General features: G+C 46.6%; 1 protein-coding gene across 4 annotated transcripts in view; it reads right to left on the minus strand.

The window, feature by feature from the left end:
* Window positions 1-21,495, minus strand: part of SNX16 (sorting nexin 16) — a 232,094-nt gene that overhangs the window by 101,663 nt on the left and 108,936 nt on the right. For all 4 annotated transcript variants that reach the window (XM_086965940.1, XM_086965939.1, XM_086965941.1 and 1 more), the window contains exons 3-4: window positions 16,227-16,313; window positions 14,514-14,662 (exon numbers count right to left, since the gene is read on the minus strand). In XM_086965940.1, the coding sequence (XP_086822066.1) occupies window positions 14,514-14,662; window positions 16,227-16,313 (236 nt within the window). The remainder of the gene's footprint in view (window positions 1-14,513; window positions 14,663-16,226; window positions 16,314-21,495) is intronic.

Consider the following 21,495-nt stretch of genomic DNA (forward strand, 5'->3'; position numbering starts at 1 on the left):
TGATGCCCTGCTGGCATGATATCTCTTTTCAGAAATTGATTTGGCCGCTGGGAACCGGACTCTCTGCAGCTTGGAACTTTGTGGCCTACACCGACGAATCTCCGCGGCCTCGATTCTTCGAAGTACCCAGGTGGCAGTTGAACAACAACTGTCACTGAGAATCTTCCGTCGCCCCTGAGGTACTTTCGGTTTCATTTTTGGTCATCATCTACTGCGACTCGCGGTCTATTGTGACTGCTGGCCTGTGCCCTGCTGCTGGCCCCGCACCTCGTCTTATTTCGCCCTCATCCCTGACTTCACTGGTCGGTTCTGCGGAGAGCCATTCTAACCAGATCTCAAAAGGCCCGACTGGGCTCGCTACCCAACATGGCGGGCAGGTCGGAGAGTGAGAGGAGGGCCACCAGGGGCACATTCCGAGGGGGTGTCGCCCAATCCAATACTATTGATCGCTTCGCCCGCCCGAAGGGATCCCCTGGTGGAGCGGGTAAAGTCTTGGATGAGACTGGGGATGGCTCTCCTGCAACGGAAGACTTGACATTGCGGGATGTTATGGGCGCCATTGCCAGTGTGAAGACCTCGATGGGTCAGCAGTATGACACCCTGGCTTCAAAGATAGGCACTGTGGCGATTGAAGTCAACCTTACCAGAACGGACCTCGCAAAGACCAACGAGCGGGTCAAGTCGCTGGATAATAAGACCGCGAGTCTCACGACAGATATGTCTGATCTACAGGCAGAGGTTCGTAATCTCCGATCATCAAAGGACTTGTTTGCCCGTCGGCTGGACGACTTCGAAAGCCGGGCCAGGCGCAACAACGTTCGCATTATTGGTGTCCCGGAAAGGTCCTCTGAGCTCCCCACGGATCTTTTGGTGGAGGACCTTGTGCTGCATCATCTTGCGCCCAAGGGACTCAGCAACTTTTTTACTGTGGAGCGTGCCCACAGAGTCCCAGGTGGTAGGCCTAAACTGGGCGCCGCACCAAGACCTATTATAGCCAGGATCTTTAACTTTCGAGACAGAGACGCTATCCTGCAAGCATCACGCACCAATGGACCCACTAAATTTGACAATGCGGCGGTCAGTTTTTATCCAGACTTTACGCAAGCGGTGCAAAAACAACGAATGAGCTTCACCGGTGTGAAAAGCGGTCTCAGAGACATGGGATTAAAGTATGCCATGCTGTTCCCGGCTCGCTTGAGGATCGAATACGAGGAGCGTGCGCTCTTCTTTGATCGCCCGGAGGTTGCCAGTGACTGGCTGGATACTTTGCCGTCACACCGTGATCGACAGGAACAATCGAAGGGAGCTGAAGGTGGCCTGGAGGAACGGGTGGAGTGAGTCCTTACCGGTGTGCCACCTATATGGACTCACAGCGGGGGTTTGAATATTCCTATGTGCATGAACTGTTGATTACCCGGGGGTGGGAGGGATCGGGATTCTTCCTCCTCTAAGGGGTCTTTCTCTCTCTTTTCGTAGATTAGTTTAATGGGGCGACAGGCACACTGCAAGTTGGGGTGGCTTTCGGGTCTAACGCAGGGCTGCAGGGTGGGGGGGGGGTGTGTTCCAGGGGTTTTCCTGGGGGTGGGGGGAGCTTTTCGTTTCTTTGTTTATTCCAAGGTTCTATTTTGCTGCACACTTTGACCACTGTGCCTGTTTCTTTATGGGGGGAGCACAGCTCACGTTTTTGGAATGGGGGTAGGGGGCTGCGGGTGTTGAGTTGGAATGTGAATGGTTTGGGTGATAGGATCAAGCGGGGGATTGTTTTACAGTATCTGAAAGGTCTTTCACCTGATATAGTGTTACTGCAGGAGACACATCTGATAGGGAATGCTTGCCAGGTACTGAATAGAAGGGGATACCGTTTGGTGGCACATTCAGGATTCACTACTGGGTCGAGCGTCCTGGTCAGGAGTTCCCTCCCCTTGGAGATCGATGATACTCTGCTAGATGATAGAGGCTGATACGCGGCCATTACGGGTCGCTGGGGGGGGAGACTATCTCTGTTCTTTCTGTGTATGTCCCACCGGGTTTACAGTCCATCACGTTTTCTGATCTGGGTAGAGTGGTATTGAACTTCCCTTTGGGCATGTTGGTGGTTGGTGGGGACTTTAACTCAGTTGTTTATGGTAGAGAGGATCGTAACCCCCCCGGACTCTTTTGAAGTCACAGTTATGGATGAGCAACTTCCTGGATGCGCTGGGTTTAGTGGATTGCTGGAGGCACCTGCACCCTGGGCAGGCACAATATACCTTCTATTCGGGAGCGCATGGGAGTCTCTCGAGACTCGGTTATATCCTGGTGCCAGCGGTGCAGATGGTCTCTGTGAGGGAAATTCGACATCTTGCTCGGGGGATCTCGGATCACTCTCCTCTCTGGCTTATGATTGATGTACAACTGGGTGCTGAGGGCTGGGTTGCCCCAATTAACCCCTGGCACCTACGCAATCCGAAAACCAGGGCTGAGGTGGTCAAATGTATGGACCATTACTTTGCAGAGAATGTTGGGTCTGTGTCCTCTTCGGTTTCCTTGTGGGAGGCCTACAAGACAGTTGTCCGGGGTCAAGCCCTGTCCCTGATAGCTAGCGCGAGGAAAAGCAAGAATGAGGAAGTGGTGAGATTGGAGACTGAAATCACGGCTCTGGAAGAAGAGTTGGAATCTGGGGTTACACCCGAGGGTTTGCATGTTTTGGCCCTTGAACAGGCCGATTATAGAGCGCTGGTGACGGATGCGGCGAGGATGATGAGGAGTCGTGAGCAGCAGGGGCGTTTGTACGATGTTGGTGACAAGGCCGGGAAGTTGATTGCGTGGCTGGATAAGAGAGAAAGGTTGAATCGTGTGGTGCCTGTTGTGGTAAGAGGACGGTGAACGGGTTGTGGACCCTGATGAGATAGTCGCAGTGTTTGCTCAGCACTTCCAGAAGGTCTACGCGCCGGTTTCGGACAGGCCGGAGGAGGATTCACATTTGCTACTTCGGGATATCGCGCTGCCTAGCCTTTCGGAGTCAGATAGGGAGCTTATGGAGGTGGATTTTTCTACTGATGAAATAGCGCTTGCTATCCGCTCCCTTCGCTCAGGGAAGGCTTTCGGCCCGAATGGTATCCCGATAGAGCTGCCACACCTTCGCCAAATGCTTTTGGAATCGCGAGATCTCTGAGTTCTTCCTCGGGATCAGAGATTGGCGTCCATTGTCGTCATTCACAAAGATGGGAAGCCTCGTGATCAATGTTCATCAAATAGGCCGATCTCGCTTTTGAACGTCGAGCCCAAAATTTTGGCGAAACTTTTGGCGAATCGTTTGATTACAGTGATCAGTGATTTGATACACCCTGATCAGTCCGGGTTCATTCCTCATCGGAATATGGCTCTCAATCTTCGCCGCCTTCCCGGTGTACTGGCAAGGGCGGCCATTTTGGTCTCTTTGGATGCCTCGATGGCCTTCGACACGATCGAATGGCCGTATTTGTGGGCGGCCCTCGCAAAATTTGGTTTTGGTCCTAACTTTATTGGCTGGGTCAGACTTCTTTATGAACAACCACGGGCCCAAGTGGTGGTCAATGGTAGGGCCTCGGAGCCTTTCGTCCTAGGAAGAGGCACACGACAGGGCTGCCTGTTATTGCCGCTCCTCTTCGCGCTCGCTCTTGAGCCCCTTGCCGCGTGGCTTAGGTGGGAGCCATCGCTTAAAGGCATTAGTTGGTCCTCTGACTTTGAGGACCGTATATCGTTGTACGCAGATTCTGTTATATCTTACTTCCCCTTGTAAGTCACTAGGAGTGTTTGACGTGTTACGCTCCTTTGGGAGGAACTCGGGTTTGGCCATCAATTGGGCTAAGTCCTGCATTTACCCGCTCACTGAAGAACTGCCCCAGTTGCCCCGTGTCTGTCCAATACTGGTATTGCGCGACGGCTTTAAATACTTGGGGATTTATATTTCCTTGGACTCGGCCGCACGGTATGAGAGGAATCTGCGCCGCCACTCCGCCGGCTTCGGTCGGACGTCACAGTGTGGTGCGGTTTGCCGCTGTCCCCGGTTGGGAGAGCGGCCCTGTTTAAAATGTCACTCGCTCGATTTCTGTACGCCCTCCAAAACACGATTGACTTGGTGCCTGCTAGTTATATCCGGGAGATCGAGGGCCTCCAGAGGAAGCTGGTATGGGGCGGGCGACCTCGCATTGCACTGGCGAAATTTACTTTGCCCTGGTACAACGTGGTATAGCGTTGCCGGATACAAAACGGTACTACTGGGCATCGCAATTGAGTGCGGTCAACCACGCAATGTATGGTCCGGTTCCGAATCCGGCATTTGCGATGGATAAATGGCAGCTGCCGGGAGGAGACTATAATAGGGCGCTCTGCTCTAGATCGGCGGGGAAAAATCTCACCGGTCCCACTGGGGTTGCGGTACGCGTGTGGGGCGCTGCGACTGCTGCCACGGGATAGACAGACAGGCTGACCAGAGCCACTCCGCTTTATGCGGCGGAGAGACTGGGCTGTCTTTGGACGACGAAGGGATTTGACAAATGGGATCTTATTGGCATTAGTAGGGTAGGTGACCTCTGGGTCAAGGATAGGATCAAAACCTTCATGGAACTTCAGCAAGAGTTTAAACTGGGCGATAGAGAGCACTTCCGGTATATGCAGGTCCATCATGCATTTGAATCCGTCTTCCCGGCCGGTACCGCTATCCCAGAGTCCTCTCCCCTGGAAGACAGAGTGCTTGACGGGTATGTCCCCGATAGTACCATCTCCCTCATTTATGAAAAGCTCATCAATGATCGCTCCGATCTTCTTGTACAGCTTCGTGGGGCCTGGACTGGTGACGGGCTGGAGCTGGATGACGAAGATTGGCAGGCCGCGATATCATCCCTTAAGGAAGTCGCGATTCCGGCGCGTCTCCGGCAGGTGCAATTGAAGATTTTGCACCGCGTGTATGTCACGGGTCCACGCTTGATGCGTATGGGCTACTCTATGGATGGGTTGTGTAGACGCGGCTGCGGTATGCTTGCTACTTTTCTTCATATTTTGTGGGAATGTCCGGACGTAGTGGTGTACTGGAGACGAGTGCATGAGGTTATGGAAGAGGTTACGGGTGTTTCGTTATTGCCTGAAGCCCGAAGGTGCCTGTTGAACGTGTGGGAGCCGAATGATTACAGCGTAGCGCAGACTCAATGGGCCATCCTCGGCAACATGATAGCGAAAAGAGACATAGCCCAGCTGTGGGGGTCTCAAAGGGCACCTCTGGTTTCAACCTGGAAGGAAAACATGGATTGGTGCATGTTCAGAGAAAAAACTGTATACATCGCCCGTGGAAGACCTAAGAAATGGGGGAGGATATGGGGTCAATGGAACCCATATCGTGGAGAGATTTGCAACCCCCTTTTGTAGAAACCAATGATATTCCTCTGTCTCCATGACCGGGCATTCCATACGTCTATATCCTATTCTACTTTACTTGCTTGTCCACTCCTGACCCCTTCCTTCCCTCCTCGTGTTTCCGTATCCTTTTCTCACATCAGCCTTTAGCTGGGTCGCTCCCCCTGCTATTTGAGACAGCCACATACATTATAAATGTCACCTCGGACTTTTGTTGTTATGTTTGTTTTAAAAAAATATAAAATGTGAAACCTTTCATTTATCCTCCTATCATCATAAGAATATCGTATGGACATATTATATCGCTGCCGAACCACCGGGTTGTCGGCTGATGAGCTGTGTACCGTTTGTTTTTTTTATTTCGAAATTTATTGCTACTGGTCGGCCCCTGTGGTTGTGTCTGTATTTGTACTACTTTTAAGAAATAAAGGTTTTAAAAAATAAATAAATAAATAAATAATGGCGGACTTCCACGTTTTTGGAATGGAGCCTGCCACAGTGCTCCTTAATACATTTGCTAGCAAGGGGGCCTATAGATGCACATTAGATTTATAAAGATCTGCAGGACCCCATCTGGACTTGGAGCTTTACCAAAGGGGCATTGTTTTATGACATTCTGTATTGCTGCTCTATGTGAGATTAACAGCCGAGATTGTTAGCACAGAACTGGTTCAGAATAATTAAATATTACCCAGGGAACCAGATATGGATGCTCCTGGCTCAACTATTAATTTCTCTCCATCTCGAACCTCATTTGTCAAATCTTCATTATCCTAAGGATATAATTCCTGTGACCTAAATGAGGAAGAGGCAGAACATAAAACAGTAGCCTACGCAAGAACAGCTATTGACTGCAACAGTGAAACAAGACTTAAAATGTGGTCAGCTACCTACCTCTATCTCAACCAATTTAACTTAAATACTCTAATCAACCAGTTTCAGACAAGGACACAAGATTTGTGGAATTCATCTGGTGGTGAAGATTGCATTAAAAATCAGTAATATAATGAAACTGATTTATGAACCACTCAAATCTTTCACCTAAACGTTTTATATAACTTCTAGTCAATTTCTATATTGGTTGGGCATGTATTTCAGGAGATGAGACAACCTGAAGTTGTTTCTAATGGGGGTCTAAGAAACTCTTGAGTTTCCTTCGATATATAAAACTATCTCTACATGATGGAGGTCCTGCTCACACACAATATTCTATTGGTGGGTCTGCACAGTAGCAGACTAGTTCAAAGCATGGTTGCAGGTAAAAAGACATGGCAATTTTAAAATCCATACGGTGAGGGTTTGTTACGAGATATGCTTCGTGATCGGCCACATTTCAAGAAAACTAGATTTAACATCATTTATCCATTCATGGAAAAGCATTTTGAAGCGCCTTGGAATTTCCAAGCTAAGTATACACCCTTTCTGATGAACCCCACACTACCTGGAATATTTTATGATACAGAAACATCTGGGTGGAGACAGACCCAGCACAGTTTGTGACACATCTCCTCAGAGGCAATGCTATCTGATTATCTCAAGAATTACAACACACGTTTGGTATTCCCAGATCTGGATTTTTTAAATATCTACAAATTAGTGTCTATCCGAAACATCTAAAAAAGAAGATTTCTAAAGAACAACAACAAATCCCAATTACTTAACTACTAACAGCAAAGGGGGAAGAAAGGACAATGAAGTTGCAATATTAATATAAGATTTATGGAATAAATAAAGGAGAAGTGCATACATCTGAAAAAGAGAAGGTCGGAAGAGCTTGGTAAAGCTTTGGCCAGGAATGAAATAGCTTTCGTATAGAAAGGAGGACACACTGAAAAATGCATTTAATTTACAAAATGTAAATACTGTACAAGATTAATACTATACTCCACTGAAACTCTTTTTTCTAGGGTACAAGACAAGACTATAAAGACTTTAGAGGTTTAAAACCCGTTGCTGAGCTGCTCCATTTGTTCGCTCAAATTTGCATAAACAATACTGGAATCAAATATTCATTTACATTAAGATAGATTACTGGGATCCAACTTGAAACTTTTCAGCAAACTATTTCGGTGGTGTTATTTGCCTGAAGTGCAGCTGAAGCATAAAGGGGTGTTATACGGTTATTAAAATGAGTGCAAATAACAAAACAATGAATACCATCACAAAACGTGCTGCAGTACGCTGCATAATTGGCCTTTTCATGCTGCATAATTTAGTCAACCCTACGGCATAATTTGGTCCTCCCTTGCCACATAGTTCTAGCAGCCCTGATTGTAAATTTACCACCCCAAGGTTCAAACGGAACACAAATTGCCTCAGGAAAATTAGTGAGAGGCAAGTCTTAACTGCCAGCTTTCACAGAAAACTTCATTCACCAGTGCCGCACTGTGTGCTTTAGAAAAGGTCTACCGTCTCATTATGAGATACACTGCCAGCGTGTGGGTTTGTTATGCAGATCATTGCACCAGATAAATAAATAAAAAATTGCTGAAATCCTGCACTGCAAGTTCATTTTAAGGAATGCAAAAGCACCGAAAATCTATGTGATGGTGGTAAACCTTTTCTCTGGAGGGAACACCTAGAAACGTGAGGCCCAAGTCGCTATTTTAATATAAAACATGGGGAAAGAAAACAAAAGGAAATGTTAAACAATCCGCGAACTACAATAATACATACATCTAAACCAGGTTACTTCCGTAAAGAAAAAAATAGAGTGATAACATTTACAAATGAGCCAATCCGAAGGAGACAGACCGCTATCAAGTATCACCTAGAGGACTGCTCATATAGGTACCTCACCCGTCAATTGCAACAATCAAACATTCCGGTAATGACGCTTACTGTGCTCTGTAGAGTGTACCCACAGGGAACAGCCTAAGCTTATTGTTCCTTCAGTACCACCCTATATAGCAAATGGGGGTGGGGTCGCATACTACTCACACACCGGCGGTGTCGCCCCTAAGGACTCTGGTCAATGTGGTAAAGTGTTCGCGATGCATCATCTTTAGATCTTCTGCTATCTTCGCTGTCTTCGCCATTCCTGGACACGTGTTTCGGGGTTTCACCCCTCGTCAGCAGGGATAGGCAGTGTTCTGGGGTTGCCGAGCCAACCTTCAATGCATATCTCAACGAACAATGTCTTATCATCAGCAACACCCTGAAGGGCAAGGCAAACAAGCCAACGTCCCCAAACATATCTTCTTGGATCAACAGCCTTTTCAGTCACTACTGTGCCATTGTCCATCCACCTCATAGACCAGATCAATTGCCTGGTCAGGTAATAACCTTGTAAGTTGGGGACACCTAGACCCATCTGTAAGCGGTCTCATCGCCTTTATCATGGCCAATTTCAAGCGGGTAGCTCCACACAGTAGATGTGATAGCAAATCTTTCAAGTCTTTAAAAATGCCTTTCTACGTATTACTGGGAGCGCCATAAAATACAACAATCTGGCGAGTATCAACATATTCATTATTCCCTGTGAACAATTCTACAACTATGTGGTAAATATTGACCCTAAGGTATTTAAATGTTACTGACTCCCACTGTAAAAGGGCTCTTTTAATTGAGAATATTCAAGGGCAATATGTCAGGAAAAGAAAAAATACTCCAGTTAATTTTCAATCCAGTTATCGTATCAAATTCATTCATCACTTTCATGACATCAGGCAGACTAGCTCCAGAGTCCTTCAAATAGAGGATGGCGTCAACAGCGTAATCTAGATCAAATCTATCCTTCTATGCAGCCACACTCCCTATTTCGGTGCCCACCCACACAATATGTTTGCTAGGGACTCCATCACATGCAAAACAACAACGGTGAAAGAGGACACCCAGCCTTGGGCCTGTTTTCACCTGCCATTGAATGGATATTACTTTCCCTGTTAGCACTCTGGCCACAGGGCTAGTATACAATAACTACCCACCTAAAATGACAGATCCATTCCCATTCTGTTGAACACCTAGAGCAAATATCGTCATAGCAGTGAGTTTAAAGGTAATTTTTTATGACAAGGTAAGTCAGTTGGTTTGGAGGGAGTGCCATCTAGCACATTAAACAAGCGTAAGTTAACATGGATGTTCCGGCCTGGGATGAACACAAAACGATCTACAGTGCTTGCAGGACAGGCATCAATCTGTTTGCTATTACTCTCCCATGAAGCTTGTGTTCGGTATTCAACACAGATCGAGGTCTGTAATGCTGGACATGCAATAGACCTAACCTGGTTTAGGCAATACCACTATTATGGTGTGCCTTAAGGATTCAGGCAGAATTTCCTAATAGTAGACTTTTGTATACTTCGCCAACAATTTAAGTGTGAGTAGTTGCATGTACCATACAATTCTACTGGCACACATTTAGAGCCAACAGTGTTAACCCTTACTAGCTGATCAACTGCATTTTCAATTTCTCCAGGTGACAGGGGGCCCTTAAGAATTTCCTTCTGTTCTTGCGTCAGTTGGACCATGAGAACTTGTTGAAAAATAGACTGCTAAGAATTCTGCCCGAGCTTGGTGGTGGGTATACAGTTTAGTATAGTAGGTTGCAAACATTTGATTAATTTCTGCCTGTGTGTGTAAGATGGATCCTGTGCGTAAACAAATGGAACACACAGAGTGCCTAGGGGTGTCCAATCTAATCAGCCAGGCAAACAATCAGCCTAGTCCAGCACCTTACCCATGCTGTCTAACTATGCATTCCTTGTGATTAATCTGAAGTAGCCTTTCTATCAATGCACTGTATTTAATCTCTGCTACCACTAGGTCCATGAGTCTGTCTAGGTCGAGAACAAAAAGAGGTTAGAGATGTTGCAGATTCAGTTCAGATTCCAATACCTCTCTCCCCGCCGTCAACTTCACATAAGTGGTTTTTATGCACAGTCCTCCAAGGAACACCTTAAAGGCGATTGGCCTGCCGCACTGTACTGCCATCAACAAAGGATTATGGTCCGACTCATTGAGCACTACGTACTTCATTCGAGTAACAATAGGTCCCAATTTCTCAACAACAAAGTGCATGCCCAACAGTGTATATCTTGTGAACCACAAGGTGTAAGTAATACTCCAGTCTCAAGATGTTGTCTCCAGGCATCGACCATTCGCCAGTGACGTACCCATGTAGCAAACATCTGAGTGGTCTTCCTGGCCTCCGCTCCTTGAAGAGGGGAGGAGGGACCGGTCTCTCAGTATGTTCAATACTAAATTGTAATTGCCTCCCCATATACCAGGAATATCACAATACTGGGCCATCACGGGGGTCAGAGAGGCAAAAAACTGTGGCTGGTCATAATTTGATCCATGTAGACTTGCTCCTGTGAGGTCACATCTAACTGTCCCTCCAACATTGTGTAGCTACTGTGACCGTAAGGTAATGGTATACCTGGTGTCACCCATATTAATGTGTCCCTACAGTATGCAGAATAAGTAGCACCTACCACCAGGCTAAACCATCTTTTCCCCAAACTCTCTATTTCAGTCTTATTGAGGTGGATTTCCTGTAAGCAAACACGAGCCTTACATGGCCCTTAAGGATGTATGAACTATTCAGCTGGTGAGCCGAAGCCTCTCACAGTCCATGTATTATAATTGTAAAGATTACCTACTTGAGTCCTCCATTGCAAAATACCTTAATATCTACCAGCCCTAAAACTCTGCGATGGCCAAGTCTGGCCTCTTGGTTCCTGATTGTTCGACACTCGGGCACCCAATGGTCGGTCTATGCTCATGCCCAATGTGATATGCCAGCACTCCTGTGACTAAGACCTTAATGACTAAGTAATTGTTGGCTAATTCATGAATACCATGCCTGGCTGGGCTTTGTCTAATAGGAAACTGTTGTGTCTCCCTTCCGCGCTTATGTATAGTCTGGTATGTCACCTCCCTTTTATTTCAAATACTGTCAAAATCCCTCCTCTGCAGTTGTTTCAAACCAAACAACTCAAAATTTCTTGTTTACAACCAAAAGTAAGTGATGAGCTTAGTAGTGATTGGAGTCGATGTTGGCTTGTCATGTAGTGAGTCATCATCAGACATAGATTCTGCAAGTGCAGCATTGAGACTTTAAGCACTAGCCTATTCTTCGTCTCTGCTTATTTTAACCTTCTCGGGATCTAGTAGCTAAGTAATATCTTTGCAACCACTCATGATCTGTTATGAGAAGATTGTTCCTTCGTCTGAGTCTTTGGGGAGCGGGTCCATTGGATTCAGCCCCTCTAAAGCAGTCAACCTTGAAGCTGGGGAACAGGATTCGAATCTCGGCAACGAGGCTCAACATCCTGTGATTCTGGGCAAATCACTTACCCCCAGATTCATCATGCTCCTCTTTTGCGAGTCCTTAATAGCGATTATAAAGGAATCGCTATTAAAGACTAGCAAAACGGGATGCATGTAGAAATCGCAAAATATATAGCGATTTCTACTGCTTCCTTGTTTGCGATTGGCTAATTGCTAATCGCAAATAAGGAATGACTCCCCATTCATTGCCCATAGGAATGAATGGGGAGTCAATCCTTATTTGCGATTAGCAATTAGCGAATCGCTAATAAGGATGCGATTTCAAGGGTGTCACGGTGTCCAAAGGACACCCTGTAGCACCCCTGAAATGGTGATTGACACTGGTGTTGCGCACACACATGTCCAAAGGACATGCGTGTGTGTAACATCCAACTTAGAAAAATGCACTAAAGTGCATTTTTCTACGTTTTTGCTATTTACCACGAAGTCAGACTTCGTGGTAAATAGCGGCCAAAAATTGCGAATTCGCAATTCTAAAATGGTTCATGAATTGCATTTAAGGAATCTCAAATGGAGGTTCCTTAAATGCAATTCCTCACAATTTAGCTATTTCAAATTTTGCGATTTTTGCATTTGGGGTGATGAATCCCAAATGCAAAAAAAGCGCTCGCAAAGGGCCAGACTTTGCGAGCCGATTTTTGATTCATGAATCTGGCTGTTAATCTCCCTGTGTCCATCTGTAATGAAACTTGTGCTCATGTAAAGCGCTCTGATACCCAATTTCTCGGGTCTAGTTTGCGCTATATAAAATTCTATAAAATAAATTCAAAAATAAAATACCCAGGACTCATACGCGGTTGTAAAGAAGTGTGCACGCCCTTTGCCCCCTACTGTTATTCTTAATTCCACAGGGTATAGTAGAGCATACTGAACATCATGTTTATGTAGTAGTAGTATTATACCTGTAATTTTTTGTCTCCATCTTAACAGTCGAGCAGTTGGGCCACCAATAATCTGGGGGCGTGGTCCATGCACAGGCGGGCGCCCCGACCCAGTGAACCCTTTCTCCTTTCTATCACCAAGAATTTAGATGATGTCCTACCATAGATATCATTGACGAGTCACAGGCTTCTAGAAACAGTTCTGAGTTAGTTCTCTTCTGTTTGTTCAGGTAATGCCAATAAATGGGTATTAATTTGACTTGAGGGTCCTTTGGCGCTCTCCTCTTGAGCTGATGCACCGTGTCCGTCAGTTCCTTCCTTTGAGTTTGCAGTCACTGCATATATGGGGGAACTAAAGCCAATGTAGATGTGTTGGCTGTGACTGTCCTTAAGTTGCTTATGATCTGCCCTCAGCTTTTGTGTTAAAGCCTGCAGGGCAGTGTTAAACTTTTCTGTATGCCTTATTAGCATGTCTTTAGTAGGTTGCTTCAGGGTCTGCCTTCTACTACTTGGGATTTGGGTGCAGACTGCATTTTCTAGGCCTTCGGTTTGACCTTACTGCCTTAGGCCCTTAGCAATGTGGGAAAGCTTAAAGAAACAGCATATGGGACTTCTTAAGGTAGTTATTACTTCACGTATTGCAGAGGAAATACAGCGAAGGTCATACTGTCATTCTCACCCTCACAGAGTTGCCAGCAAATCAATTTGAGGTTGGCAATGTCCAATTATGAACTGGGATATTCAGAGGTCCCTTCAGAGGCAGTCTCCGTCATCTTCAAATATAAATTGGTGGTACAAGGACAAACCAATGCCATCCACTAATGTGTCTTCTCACCTCCCTCCCAGAAAGAATGGAGAGGGATGAAGGTGGGCTGCTCCGGCTCGATCTGCATCCCTCCCCCTTACCAACTAATTTGGTTGCAGTCTTCTGAGAGCAGGTCAGCCTCCAGTTTGCACTCTGTTTGGGCTAAAGGCAGGCCTAAGGGCACCAGGCGACCACCCTGCAGCTCCACCGCAGCACACCAGGCTTCTCTAGGGACCACTTGAGAAAAGCGCCGGTCAGAGACCTTTCCCCTCCGGTCAGAGAGCTGCGGCACGCAGTTGCTGTAAACGCCACCTCAGCCGAAAAGTGATGAGCAGGCTGCGCTCGCTGAATCTGGCACACACTGTACACCACTGCTCAATCAGGTCTCTGGGGTCCCACAGTTGGATCAGTCAAACCGTCTGGGGTTCTGCAACCTTTTCACTAAGGATAAAGGGGGCGGAAGGGGTCACTACTTCACACTCTTGCTGGAGTGCATCTTACTCCATAGCGGCCCAGGCCAAACCCCCAGGAAGAGGAACTTTGTTACAGTAGTTTTAGGTCACATTTTCTTCTCATGTCCTTAGAGTTTTGGTGCAGTCTGAATTACAGGTGAATTTCAGTCACAACAAAGCTTTGTGGGTAGGTGTTCAAACACGTGTTTCATAACTAAACATTAATGGAAATAAGACAAAGTACAGACAATTTGCCATACATCTGAAGCCCAGCCTACATAGCCCAACATAAGGCAATTTCATTTTTAGAAACTAAGAAGGGAAAAAAGACAGAAATAATGCTGTGCATTATTTGTGTCAAGTACATTGCTTTTCTAATTCCACATGTATGCTGGATTTACTGATGCATAGACAATTTCGTTTTAGAAGGGATCCCAGAAATAATGGTTATAAGTGTTTGACTTTCACTGCTGATGTGCACTTCATTCAGATAAGAGCCATCTTGCACTACAAGAAGAGTATTTCACCCACCAATACCTACGTGGGTACTGGGTGTGGGCCTTAGTGTTGGAGGGATTAATAACTTTCATGAGTAATAGACAGCAGCTTCTCTAAAAATGCGCCACCGAACATATCTTTATAGGTGGCATAGGAAAGAGCTTCTTCAGAACTGATAAATAATTTGCACTACAAAAAACGGAATTGACGTACCTGTTTGTGATGTCTTTGTGAGCCACCAGGTTCTGCAGGAAGGCTTGCAGCCCCAGCTGTCTGTCCTCCAGAAAGTCATGTTCATAGTTGTCCTTAAACCATCTCTTTGGCGGAAGTGATAATCGAAAGCCAGGAAACATTTCTTTTAACTATTCATGTGAAGATACAGAATGGTTTAAATAAACACTCACCGAGAGGCAAAATAGATTAAAAAAGTGACAATTTCAGATACAAATGTTTATTTACAATTTAAAAGTAATGCTGTAAACAATGTGCAGTGCACCCCCATAGATACCTACATCCTTTGACAAACAAATATAAATGGAAACACACAAATTGCGTCTATTTATTGAGTCCAATGGGTCCTGTTCAATCTAATTTCTATCCAATCTTTAGTGGGAAGTTATTATGAAGGGGGTCTAAGGTGTAAGGGTGTGCTCTGTATGAGCTGTTCCTGTGGAACTGCCACCCCCCCCGCTGCAGTTCTATCTTCTTACACATCTCCTTTCAGCTGATCTGGTGTTACCCTGACTTCAGGGAACTCATGCTCTGCTGGCCGCCCAGAGCGGCCATTGTACACATGGAGAAAAACCCAGATTTGCCAGTAAAAGGAGTTACCACCTAATTTGGGATTACAAGTACGAAAGTAAAACTGCACATCCGATAGTTTCTCCTCAGACAATACATTTAATATAAAAAATAAAAAAATTAGTGAAATGTGAGGATGGAAATCGACCCACATCGAGGAATTTCTGGTCAGGGGATGAGAGAGGCTCTACGTTCGCCCACCTACAGGGACAGTCGGTGCTCCAATACAACTAGGTCTCCTTCTACAGAGAAGGGGAGAAGGTCTCCCAACAGCATAGATCCCTTGGTATCCTGGAACACTACCAGAGACCTGGTTGAACCATGGACAAAGAATGCCCGAGTAAATGGTACAAATCTGATTTCAGGTGGGCCCACACCATCACTCGAATTCTACAGACCACTCCACCCAGGTGGAGGGAGACTCCTGAATTGGAGAAAGACACCACTGGACAGAAAAAGCGGTCTGCCCCGGTGATTCGAGGTCATAGGCGGAGTAACCATAATACATGGCAACTACGCAGAACCCTGCAGTCTATGGTTCTCGTTCAGCGCTTTGCAAGTCATCTACCCAGAGGGTAAGGTGTGCTCCTGTGCCTACTAAGAAGGTGATTGTATCTACTTATTCCCTCACACCTAATTGAATTTTACATCTCTGACAGCTGTGTATGGGTTAAGCTTTGGTATTCCTCCCATAGAACAGACCTATGACCCTTCAGCTATATGTAGCAGAGGCTGACCCACTCTACATACATCACCCCCTATGTATGCCTTATGGTTGTGGTAGCATTTAAAGTTTTCCAGAGCAGCTGGGCAGTATCCATGAGACAAACCAATAATCGCACACCAACAATGTCTCAAAATAGTTGGACTGCTTTTCGTGAAATAAAACACCCTTAACTAGGAGAGGTGCATTTTCTCATTGTCTGAAAAAGGGCACAACAGAAAAACCATTAACAGAACTTGTAATGAGAAGGAAGAAACTCAGTGTGCAAGGATATTAAATAAAACTCTAAACTGGTAAATTGAGACAGTTAATACTCATATTTAACCTTTTAAATACCTATACAAATATCACTTGGAAAGGTTATGCACATCTTCCTTTGTCAGGGTTAACAGAATGCTTACCTTGTCATTAAGCCTTGAGAAATCGGTGTACCTCCGAAAGACAACCCAACTTTCCTCTAGGCTTTTTCTAATGAGTATCTTGTAAACCTTAAATAAAAATAAATACAAAATAAACATTATTTTGATCACAATATTAAGGGAATACAGTGTCCACTTCGTGCATCATGCGGAGTATTAGAGAAAAGCAAATGTATGCTCCGCAACTGAATGAAAACCTCTACAGATCTAGTAACATAGCTGGGCTTGCACTGAGACTTAGAAGTGCCAGGAGAAATACACAACAGACAATGGTTCAGCAACAAGGGTGAAAAAGCAGCAAAGGCAATGCTAGGGAGGAAACCCGGTTATCTTTAACAGTTTTGTAACAAAAAGGCATAATTTATAGCACAAGAATCTGCAGTAGATAAATGCCATATACCGGTGGTTCTTTGCCTTATCACTTCTTTGGAACCCAGGAACCTGGCTTGCCGGAAGTAAAGCCCTCTGAGGTATATATCTTGTAACCTTTTCCTGTAAGTGATGAGGCCCATTTTTGTGTATGGCTCTAAGGGTGAGCATTAAAACTTGACACTTTTTTCTTTGCTTAAATGGTAGCCAGTGTAATTGCTCTAAACCTTATTGGACAGACTGCTATTTTGAATATAAAAGATTATTCTCCCCGTCGCTTTTAGCACTCTTTGGAGCCTAGTTAACAATTTCTTTGGTACACCCAAATACAGTACATTAGCATGATCAAGCATAAAGGTGATCAAGGCATGTACAATATCCATCGTGTGACAACTGGCAGAAATATTAAGGTCTTTCGCAAATATTTTAATAAGGTAAAACAGAATCCAACAGTTCCTTGTATTTGTGGTTGGCATGATTGCTTAGTATCCAATTGCACCCCCGGATTTCTGGCCAGTGGTGATGGAGTCAGGCTTCCCCCAGCTACGATGGCCTTATTCTTGGTATGCCCAAAGGTGATACATTTCCAAAGACTAACATTTCAAGTTTGTCCGACTTTAGCTGAAGACACATGCTATGCATCCAGCCTGCTATTGCCGACAGACATTCCTGAAAGTTTGCAATTGAAGTCTCATCCAGTTGCTGAAATGCGAGCATCAGCTGTGCATCATTTGCATATGACACTATATTGAAACCCCACGGCTGCACTACAGAAGCCAAAGGAGACATATATATGTCAAACAGGGTGGGGCTGAGTGCTGACCCCTGAGGGGCGCCTCATCTTATTTATCTGAAAAACGAGGTATAAGGTGGTAAGAATACTGCTTGTCGATTAGTCAAATAAAAATTGATCCATAGCTGTCCACACTGCTTGCATTCTCCAATCTCTGCAACAAGTTGTTAAGACACCGTATCAAATGCTGAAGATGGTAATATTCCTATCATGTTACACACACGAACCACCCGAGTGAAAAAACTCTAAAGATATTAAATCAGCACATTATGCACCATGCTCCTGTTATGTCAGCCTAGCAATGGACATACACAAAAATGTGATGAGATGCCCTCACACACCACCAGGTGTCATGCTTCATCATAGGACTCGCCTCACCCTTCAAAAATCCTGTTTGATGAATAGCGGGCCTACACCCTCGAGTCAGTTAAGGCACTTCTATCCAATTATGGATCCGTGTAAATAAAGTAATAATCAATGTGGTACACCAATATGACCTTTATATTGGTTGGGGTACCGCTTGGCATTAAAAATATAGTATGGCTTAAAGGGGAATTCTATGTCAGGATCGGAGGCGTGGATTATGCTAATTCTATGGCAGGAAGTGTCCTTAATAGAATCTAAAATTCTTGTCGCGATAGCTAGAAAATTTTGTATTCTTCCTTCGCTTTATTACAAAAGTTTCAAGCAGCAGCTTATCAAAACATGTATAATAAACTACACTTCCCACAGGAATAAGGGAAAAGGAAAACAGTCTCTGGGCAGTCCTTCCACAATGTCCATGGCCCTTATCCAATAAATCGTTGTGTCACTTCCTGCACTTCCTCTTTCTTCGCTGCTCGGCAGCTAGAGATAAGTGCTTTCAGATTCTTCTCATTTGAGCAGTTTGTGTATTGTACTGGGATATTGTACTAGGGTATTGTTTGCCTTGTTTCTCTTCGGAGTTTTTCTTTCCCCAGATTCCTTGTTGCCGCTGGAACGCTTGATGCTCCTGACACAGCTTATTTTCACCCTTGAGGACCGCTGTGCGGTCCGCCGCCTGATAGAGGGCGCTGTGGAGCAACAGCAACTCGGTGATTCCGGGCACGTTTTCTGTCAAAACAATTTGAGACGCGCTCCGGTCACCGTTTCTGCCCGCGCCCCGTCTGCTGTTTGAAGCGCCCAGCGAGACTGGGTCTGTATTGATTCCCCTTTTTGTTCTAAGCCTGTTCTCATAGGCGGATACGTAGTGGTGCGGCTGCACCAGCTGTGAGCCCTTTACGCCCTGCCTCTGCAGGGTCAGTAAATGTGCGTTTGGCCTCGGGCCTGAGATTCTATTACATTGACACCTGTCCCAGGCAGCTCCCCCCTGTACCTTGAGGGTGTTGTGGTGTCCTGGATTTGACAGCCCCCATAAAATTGTGTACCTTTGGCCCCCCTTAATATCCTGAGAGACCCTCAGCCACTATATTTTTGCGCACTGCGTGAGTGTCCTCATTGGTATTGGGCCTGCGTTCTTTCCCCTTGGCCATGGAGCTCGAGTATTATGAGGAGGAGGACTCCCTTTCCTATCTACAGTGGGATGATGATTTCTATGACAAAGTGGATACCTCCATTTATAGGGCAGTCACCAATGAGGATCCCAATGGAACAGCGTTTGGCAGATAGGATTGAACAGCTGTGCACCAGAGTAGGACAGCTGCCCCACGCTAACTCTGTGGTGGCACCAGGGGAGCCAGAGCCGGTTCAGCCGGCCGGGGAAGGATCCCACTCCCCCCAAGAAGAAGTGCGACGGGGGGTTGATAAGGATGCCTTTGAACGTCTCAAGCAAGCGTTCTTGGAGCACACGGCGCCCATCGTGCTTCCCCAGGAGTCTGCTCCTCCCAGTTCGGACCCCCAAACGGCTTCTCCTCAGACTCCGCAAGGGGATACTCCAGACGTGTCTGATTATGAGGCGAGTTCCTCGAGGTCTTGGCGTCCATCGGGTTCTACTGAACCACCTAAGGCGGGCATAGCCAACATGCTAGTCCCGGAGGATATTGTGCATCTGAGGTCGGCTGAGTGGGTTCCCGCTGAGAAGGCCACCTTATACGTAGCTTCCAGACTCAGAAAACCTTTAGAGAATGAGGCCAGAAGTCGACTGCGCGCGAAATGTCCCCGACCTACTCTGGAAGGTAAGGTGGCCATTACCCTCGAGATTGAAGGAAAAATGGCCACCTTCCCAGCTAAGTTCATCAAGGACCCCAAAAAAGGGATAGATCGTTCCTGGTGATCGTTCCAAGCTATTGGACGCCATTGGTCCAATGGACGTAAATCCTGGACATTCTGGAGGAGGTCCGTAGTTTGGGCTCCTTGATTGATCCAGAGGTCCTGTCAGCTTAGGCGCAGAGGGCACTCTGCTTTATGGGCAATGCGAATTGTGCCCTCTCAACGGAGAGACTTAGGTCCCTTTTGATAAAAGTTGACCCCAAACTTGGCGACTTAGCCTGTTCTGAGGCGGGGGCAACAGCACAAGGGGGCGAGGCCTTCGTTTAAGAACTGGGCAAGTTAGTCACCACGTTTACTTCCTTAGATAAGGCCCAGGCGAATATTAAAGAGTTTTTGACCCTCGAGTTTTCCGCGGGGCCGGTCGGGGTAGGAGCCCCCAGCCCGTCCGTGCTCAGCACCAGAACCCCCAGGGGAGGGGGCAGGGCTCCGGACGTGGGCAGTACCAAACGGATCAGAGCTTTAACAACTTCTACCCGACACGAGGGCAATGCTTTCGAGGCCGAGGAGGTTACAAAGGCGGCGACGGAAATGTTAACAGTGAGTGATTTGCCCGCTGCGCAGGTGCGAGTTGGGGGCAGGCTGGCGCAGTTCTTCCCCGTAAGGACGTCCGTCCGCGCCCAATAGTTTTCTGTGCAGCAGACGCAGCTATGATAGACGAGAAAGTGGCCGGCCTGCTCAGCAAAGGGGCGGTGTGTCTTAAGCAAGTCCATCCCGGAGGTTTTCTCAGCAACCTATTTTTGGTGGACAAGACTGACGGGGTCGGAGACCGGTTATCAACCTTCGGGAATTCAACGAGTGGCTGTTGTACAGGCATTTCAAAATGGAGGGCATTTATTCGCTCAGAGACATACTCCTGCCACTCGATTAGATGGTGTGCCTGGACCTGAAGGATGCATACCTAGTGGTCCCGATTTTTCCACCGCACTGATGGTTCCCTCAATTACTTCGGTGGGGGGAAGCCAGTGTCTTCCATTCGGGCTTTCCTCGGCCCCGTGGTGCTTCACCAAGGTCTTCAAGCCAGCAGTGGAATACCAGAGAGCACACGGGTCCGCTTGATCGTCTACTTAGACAATATTCTTCTCTTGGCCCAATGTCCTTTACAACTGCGGAGTGGCAGTGTCTTTGCTTCAGGATTTGTGGTTTGTGATCAACGAACAGAAGTCCCTCCTAGCCCGACTCAGAAGGCATTTTTTCTGGGGTTTGTGATAGATACAGTCTTGTCTTCGCTGAGTCTACCCTCCAGGAAGGTGGCGAAGATTCAGCACGAGATCCGTCAAATCCTGGCCAAACGGGGGACTTCTCTGCATCAGATAGCCAGTCTGGTGGGTCTCTTTTTGGCCTCCATTCAGGAGATATTTATGCCCTTTGCATTACCAGGCCCTTCAGCGCTTAAAAGCACACCATCTGCGGAGAGGCCTGACGTATTCTTAGACGGTCCCTTTGACAGACGAGGTGTGCGAAGAGTTGGAGTGGTGGCTATCCCACATAGAGGCCTGGAACCGAAGAGCCATCCTCGGTTAAGCGTCCGATTTGGTGATCGAGTCGGATGCCAGCCGGGTAGGCTAGGGAGCGTGGTGTGGGGAGTTCTCCACCGGCGGAAGTTTGTCTCCTCAAGAACAACTTCTTCATATCAATTGTCTGGAGTTCTGGCAGGCTCCTTTTGCAGTCCGCTGCTGGACCAAGGATCATGTCCAAGCTTTGGTACACCTAAAAACGGACAATGTGTCAGCGGTCAGGTAGATCAATAATCTGGGCGGCACTTGGTCCAAAACCCTGGCGAACCTGGCAAAGCAGTTCAGGGAGTTTTACCTTTCCAATCAGATCTCAGTCACGGCGGAGTAC

The sequence above is a fragment of the Lissotriton vulgaris genome, chromosome 4_1, assembly GCF_964263255.1.
Source record: "Lissotriton vulgaris chromosome 4_1, aLisVul1.2, whole genome shotgun sequence".
In the NCBI taxonomy this organism is placed as follows: domain Eukaryota; kingdom Metazoa; phylum Chordata; class Amphibia; order Caudata; family Salamandridae; genus Lissotriton; species Lissotriton vulgaris.